The sequence below is a fragment of the Morus notabilis genome, unplaced genomic scaffold (genome assembly GCF_000414095.1).
Source record: "Morus notabilis unplaced genomic scaffold, ASM41409v2 Scaffold1242, whole genome shotgun sequence".
In the NCBI taxonomy this organism is placed as follows: domain Eukaryota; kingdom Viridiplantae; phylum Streptophyta; class Magnoliopsida; order Rosales; family Moraceae; genus Morus; species Morus notabilis.
The window spans coordinates 277832-285657 of NW_010358947.1; the positions used below are offsets into that span (position 1 = coordinate 277832).

A 7826-nucleotide genomic window follows, 5' to 3' on the forward strand; every position below is an offset into this window, starting at 1 on the left:
GAAAGAGAGAGAAAGTTGGTAAATTTGCTTAAAGACTGAAGTTTTAGCTGCTCATAGAATCAGAATGAGAGAGATTTTCATTGTTTTTGGACTAATCAGCTTGTGTCCGTCGCACCTTCATCAAAAAGAAAAAAGAACCAAAAAAAAAAAAAAGGAAAAATAATTTTTTATCTGAAAAAGGAAAAAATATTTCTTCAAAATGCGTGGGGCGAGTGAGAAGAGAACTAAACAATTTTTTTTTATTTTTTATTTTATTTTTGATAAAAGAAGAGACAACACTTGGGATCTGGAATCTGCGGAGAGGAAGAATATTCGGAAAAAGTATACGACGTCGTCGTTGCCGGGTCACTAACTTTTTATTTCTCTATTTATTTATTTATAGAGAACGACCTAGTTCATTTTACTGATTTAAGTTTTCAATTTTAAGTTTTTACAGTAAAAAATTCTCAAAAAATATTACATCTAATTTTTTTTGCTATAGTGAAAAATTCTTAAAAAATATCACATCTCAGCTCGAATTGAAAAGTCGAATTGACGAAGTGAACGAGACCTAAGGATTTGTGTTTAATTTCCTTTAAGAAAAATTTTAAAAAATCGCTTGCCCAATTCAATAAAATATAGGAATCAGTAATGTATAATTGTCATTATTAATTCAGAAATAGTAGAAAATAGGCCAATATAAAAAGTTTAAGAAAGTATATAGGTCAATTTTTAGTTATAGAAATTAATAGGCCATAATTTGTCAAGTTATGGTTCATAACCAGATAAGTTATGGACAAACTTGTCAAGTTATGGTTCATAACCAGACAAATTATGAACAAAAATAATAATTTAACCTATTTATTAACTTATGTAAATTATTAACCTATTAATTTTAATTTATCTCAAATCTTAACTTATTTTTCTTTTTCTCCCTTATTAATTCTTTACCCAAGGCGATTAGCAAAAAGTTCTGTACCCAAGGTGTTAAAAAGGTGACGGCAAATGTAAACATTCGAATTTTTTGTTCATGTACCAATCTGGTAATTTTTTTATTTTTTATTTTTACTTATTGGTGAAATATGTATAAATATAAACAGAAGATTTTTGACCAATCCCCTCCACGGCAAGTGAAGGACATGGGATTCATTGGAAAATAACATTTTCACTTCCATTGTCATGCGGACATTGGAAATTGAATATTGCTTTGACATTGGAAATTGAATATTGCTTTCTTTCTTTCTTTTTTTCTGGTAATGTACGAAACTGCATCAAATAAGATTCAGTCGTGGATAACATGCATAGTTGTTTGTCTAGACGTTAATTTACTTGTGGAACAATACATATTCTTCCTGCTTTGTGCCAAGACAGTTTTCCCAAACCCCCATAATATGAACTCAAAATATCCTTTAGCACCCGTTTGATTTATGTTGATTCTGATTTATTAACGGAAACTTTATAAGAAAATTAATAGAGAGAATTTTTTTGATTCAAATTTGTTGTGATTTATTAACGGAAACTTTATAAGAAAATTAATAGAACCAGAATCAAGAATTTAAATACATCAACACATTCTAATCTATGTTCAGCATCATCAACAGAACAACCCTGAAACTTCTACTGCAAGAAAAGTGCAAATGCTCCTAAAGAATAGATACTACTGAAATGGCCCACGGACTTTCTCATAAAATAGATAAATAAATAAAGAAGAAGAAGAAGCAAGAAATGGCCCGCGGAAATTAATCACATAGCTATATCTGCATTTCAAATAAGTAGAATACCCAAGTAAATCACCATCTTTTGCATAATTTTTACATGTCTCCGGAATTACATACAAGGATGTTATGTAAATGCCGACATCATTCTTGAGGTGGGGAAGGATGCACGCGTTAAGCAATGATGAGCATGACAGAACTATTTGTGTTTGAAACCTTTCATCCCATGTTGCCCAGACTCTTTTGAGATACATTTTGATGATTTGTTTTATTTATCATGATAAGAAGCAGAACAAGAGAAGCCCCATTTCATGACAAACTAAATTTTTGCAAACGGTTGAACCGGCTGTTTTCTCGGAAATTGCAGCACGGTACTTAGTAAATGGGTACTCTCTCTCCATGAACGCTGTCAAAATGTGAGTAATGAGCTCATTACCTAACACATTCAATCTGCAATGTCAGATCCTTGATTCCAGCTTTACGTAGCATATCTGACGCCTGCATCTTCGTAGAAGCCTTGTTGGTTTCATTTGTGACACGAAGACGGAGTGTTCCCACCACATCTGTGTTAGTGAAACTCCATACATGCAAGTTTTGGATGCCAGAAACACCTCTCATCTTCCTAATCTCAATCAAAGCCCTTCTCAAATCCACCTCATGTGCCCTTGGAATTCTTTGGAGCAAAATTTCGGCAGAGTTCCTGAGTAACGGGAGAACTGAAGATACAATTAAGACAGAGATACATATTGAGCAGGCAGGATCCGCAACAAGCCATCCTTTATACTTAATCAGGAGCGTTGATATAACAACCCCAACACTTCCCATGGTGTCAGCCAGAACATGCAAGAATATTCCTTCCATGTTGTGGTCGATGTGGTGATGATGATGCTTATTTGATTCTTCTACTTGAACTTGAGATTCTGCTACCTTGCGGACTTCAAAGGAATGAGTATGACTGCCATGACCATGGCACTCATGTTGAGAGGCATGGTCATGGTGATCATGAAGGTTGACATGGCTATGGTTATCATGCAGTTCACCGTGGCCACTGTGGTCACAATGATGGTGCTGATGATGCTTGTTGCTCTGCAACTGATCGTGTTGGCATGAATGATCATGGTGGTGGGCGTGGTTAGGAGATTCGTGTTGGTGGGCATGGCCGTGATGGTGATCATGACACTTATTATTCCCCAAATGGTTATCATCTTTACAACTGCCAGAGCTGCTGTGGTTAGTGCATTGACTATGTCCATGTTTTTCATCATGGTGAGAACATAATTTTTCATGGCTTTCATGAGAAACAAAGATATGCTCCTCATGCTTTCCACAACCTTTGTGATCATGTCCAACATGGTCGTGCAAGTGTTGGTGATGGTGAGTGTGGTCGTGAGAGTGGGAATGTGAATGCGAGCATGATCCAGATCCACCATGTGCATGGTGATGCTCCTCATGAAAGAAGATTAACCCAACAATATTAACCACAAGTCCTCCAATCGAAACAATTAACAGACTATTGGTTGATATCTCTTGAGGATCCAAAATCCTTTCTAAGGACTCCAACACTATCAGTGATCCCACCAGAACCAAAAAAACCGCATTAACATACCCAGAGAGAACCTCAAACCTTCCACGGCCGTAATTGAACTGATTATTCGCAGGCAGCCTTGAAATATATGAAGCATACAGCCCAATTGCTAGAGCAGCACAATCAAACAACATGTGACAAGCATCCGATATCAACCCCAGACTATTGCTCGTAAATCCAGCAACAAATTCCACAACCATGTACCCGGTGTTGATCATAAGGAAAAGTGCAATCTTCCGTGATTTCCTCTCACTCAAAATGTGCCTAATAGGCTTCATAACAAGTGAACTGAACGATTCTGAAGACTCCATTCCCAACTCCAGATAATTCGAGTAAAACGGATCTAATTCCCGAACAGCAATATATAACAGCAAGCCACAGAGCAATAGTCCCCAAAGTGATAGCTCAGGAAAATAGAACAACTCCAAAACAAGAGTACAAACAAAAGTCACCAAAAACTCCCTCCGAAAATCCTTAGAACTAACCAACTTCTCATCACTATAGTTTTCGGCCAAGAGGACCCCAAAAACAACAGTGTTGGCAAGAGGCCAAACCAAATTCCCAATTGAAACGTTATCTGCCTCAGATTCAAACATGAACACGCTAACAACAGCAGGAAAGAAAAGCAAAACAGTTGTGAAGAACAACGAAATCAAACGAACTCGTTTCATTCCTAAATGCCTAATTGCCCTCCAATTCATTGAAACACGCTCATAGCAACTCAGAAACCCAGAGAGAAACGGAAGCAACATTGGCCAAATTCTCAAACAATTCCCTTTCAGAAACGTAAAGAATCCAACTTTATCAACAGACTTGGCCGAAAAAGGAAAGCACTCGATACGATCCCAACTAATAGACAGTAAAAACAATCCAAGAAACAAAGCAACAAACCCACGAACCTTGAATCCGTACCGATCGGCGAAATTCCCATTCTTTCCCTCGGAGACGAACCTGGCGGCGACGTTTCCGGTCAATTCGGCGAGAATCATCGCCGCCGTGCCGCAGTACCGGAGGGCCTGGAACCGGAGAAGGAAGACGACGGCGAGGAGAATCGATCTGGCGAGCAAGGCTCTGTGCTCGGATTGAGAAATCGAGGAGAGAGAGAAGAGTTTCTGGCTAGGCCTCTGGTGGAAAGGGGCTTTAGCGGAAGAGGAAGAAGTGGTGAAGAGAGAGAAAGAGTAGGTGAGGAGGAAGGAGAGGAGAGAGACGAGGAAGGAGAAGGGGAAGAGAGAGAAGGAAGGGGAGGAACGGAGGAAGGGAAGGAGGGAGTAGAGGGAGCGGAGAGAGAGGAGGAGGAGAAAGAGGAAGGAAAGGGAAGAAGACTTGCCATTGTTGGAAGGTTTAGAGCTGAGAGAAGAAGAGCGACGGTGCTTCGATGGAGTCGCCGAGGCCGTTGGAGTCGAGGCTGCGAAGGGGAAAACCGGGTAAGCTCGGGAAGTGGTGGGAGTGGTAACGAAGGTGGTCGGAGCGGTGGGCCCAGCGGCGCGTGGAGGGACCTTGATGCGGTGAGGGCGGTGGTGGTGGTGATGGTGGTGATCATGATCGTGATCGTGATCGGCCATGGCTGAGATTCGTCTTTAGAGTGTTAGACCCGAAAAGTGGATCCATTTTGTACTAGTTCTAGCCCGTAGAAGTTCTCATTTTTTTATTTTCTTTTTGATTTTTTTTTTGATTTTTTGGAGTCATTAATGGCCCCCAATTACGACCCTTTGACATTTTCCACCTACGGAGAAAAGAGAGCCTATGAATTGAAATACTTTTCGTTTCCTTAATTAAAACCCAAATTATTTTCTTAAATGCCTATGGATAAAACCAATCGTGTTATATAATGTTGTTCAATGGACTCATATAAAAAAGCACGTTAAGGTTAAATAAAGAACATTTTGTATTTTTAAATGAGGTGACATAATATAATTGATTATATATCTCTATACTATAAATATCAAAAACATGGAGATGTTATATTTGACACAATTAGTTACTTTATTTTCAACAAAAATAATTAATGTTATTTTAAAATTTTTATCTAAAAGATTACGGGTGCGTTTGAAATTAGCTTTAAATGATTTTATTTTTAATAAAAAATAAAAATGAGATTATTTTTAGAATCATTCTGTGACAAATTCTAAAATTATGTTTGGTTAGTTTTTTAAGAGATTATTTTGAGTATAATAAAAAGTGAAATCGTGTTTATTAATTAACATATTATAATATTATTGATAAGTACTAAAAAATGAAAACAGAAAAGTGAAAACAACTTTCAACTGTTTTCTAATTTCTTCACAAAAATCATTCTCACGTTGTTTTCATTTTTGTTTTTATAATATTTGCTAAACAAACTTCGTTTTATTTGCATTTTCATTTTTTTACTTCTCGAAATACGTAAAAATCGTTTTTAAAAACGGTTCTAAACACGCACTATATTTTTCATAATTTTAAAATGTCATTGTAATTATTTTATGGTAGTAATTGTAACTTTTTCAATATTTATTTTTATGGAAAGGAAAAATTAAAAGTATTAGAATATAATCAAAATAATTTTGTAGATCCCTTTGAAAAAATAACTTTGTATATATTGTTAACAAGTCAATGACTTTTAAATGTCAGCATTTAATTATTCTTGCTAAAATAATAAATGGTATCATTTACACATTAATTTAATATTTATTTATATTCTTTAAACATTTTTCCACTTATTCGCTTATACAAATATATATAAATTTTTACTGCGACTTTTACATAAAATATAAAAGTAAGAAATACAACATAGTATATATGCAACGTAACATGTATATTTAAATAAATAATAATAGTCTAAGACTATCTCTAATATAAATACTAATGTTAATTGTATATTTGACATTAAAAATGTGATAATAATATATTTGACATATTATTTTTATTTGCGCTTTAATGCAAATGTTACTTCAAATGATAAATTTACTTTTTACCATAATCATTAAGTTTTGAAAGCTATTAAAGTAAACTTTTTATTTTTATAATCATGAAAATGTAAATATTGTAATGATTCAATAAAAAAGTAAATCTATCAACCAATAACAATTAAATGTCAAATTTATCCTATGCTTTGTGAAAAATTTTGCCAGCAAGTATACTCTATGATAAATTTACCGCAACAAATAACAGTACATCAGAGATGATTTTTTTACATTCAAGTGCCAAATTCACTATTGGCACGTAGATTACAGTATTACATCAAAGATACTCTAAGATAACTGAGTTGTTCTTTTGGAGTGTAACTTGAGTGTAGTTTTTGAGTTGAATTTGAATTATAACTTGAGTTGAAGTTAGAACTTGAATAAAGTTGAGTAAAATTGAATAAAGTTGAAACTTAAAAGAACGTGAACTTGAATAAAGTTGAAACTTGAGTTGTCTTTTTTTGAGTTTTATGGACAAAAGAACATGCCTGTTTTTCATTCTCATGTATTTTCGACATCAGTGTTATATTGAGTAAATGTGGTATCTCATTTTTTATTTTTATATACTACTATTATGACCGATAATATGGGACATAGCACGACAACACGACTCAAAATATGATACAATTTTTACAGGATTATGAATCAATTAGAAAGAACTACCTTCGAACGGGTCTTCTTTAGTGTTCCAAAAGTATGCCTAATTTATTTGGTTTCTATGTGAGATATTTAAGGTATGTGACATGGCTTTTAGGCGTGAATTGACTTTTACCACAACTGAATAAACATTCAACTTTTTTGCATGTGGTAAAAGTTAAGGGGACTAAGTGCGTGTTTAGAATCATTTTTTAAAACAGGTTTTACTTATTTTGAGAAGTAAAAGATGAAAACGAAACGACGTTTGTTTAATAAATGTTTTGAAAACAAAAATAGTGAGAATGATCTTTGTGAAAGAATTAGAAAACAGTTGAAAGTTATTTTTACTTTTTTCGTACTTATCAATAATATTATAATATATTAATTAATAAAAATGATTTTACTTTTTTATTATTCTCAAAATAATTTCTTAAAAAACCAATCAAATGTAATTTCAGAATCGGTCATAGAATAACTCTCAAAACAATATCTTTTTTACTTTTTATTAAAAATAAAATTATTTTAAAATCAATTCCAAACGCACCCTTAACACACTCAAATCTGATTAGAGTTTGATTCTTTTTCCCCTTTCACCCTCTTCTCCCTCTCCCCACGTTGTCGTTCTTTCTGACTCCCCCTCTCTTTACTTTAGCAACCACATTAATTTTTGCTACCCTCTTCTCTCTCTCTTTCCTCCTACCTTCCTGTTTGCAGTAAAAAAATATACATTGGATGATGAATCACAAATGAGCCTTAAAAAAGAGATGAGAAAATAAAATTTTGTGTTGGCCCAAATAAAAAAAAGAAAAAAAGAAAGAAGGGGGGATTAAAAATACACGTTTTAGAACGTGGAGTGATGGCAAAAAGAGTGCAGGACGTGGAGTTATGGCAAATAAGGTGCAGAACGTGGAGTAATGGCCAAAACTGTTACGGAATTCTCTTATATAAAGAAAGAAGTAAAAAAAAAAAAAA

At 34.4% G+C, this 7826-nt stretch overlaps 1 protein-coding gene across 1 annotated transcript; it reads right to left on the reverse strand.

The window, feature by feature from the left end:
- Positions 1–1748: 1748 nt before the first annotated feature.
- On the reverse strand, positions 1749–4920 carry LOC21393803 (zinc transporter 5). The gene has a single exon (XM_010093645.2). It carries the CDS (start codon positions 4839–4841, stop codon positions 2127–2129), a length of 2715 nt encoding a protein of 904 aa, XP_010091947.1. The 5' UTR covers positions 4842–4920; the 3' UTR covers positions 1749–2126.
- Positions 4921–7826: the final 2906 nt, after the last annotated feature.

Excerpts from the sequence above, each read along its gene's own strand:
- LOC21393803 (XM_010093645.2), bottom strand. The coding sequence starts at position 4,841 with ATGGCCGATCACGATCACGATCATGATCACCACCATCACCACCACCAC.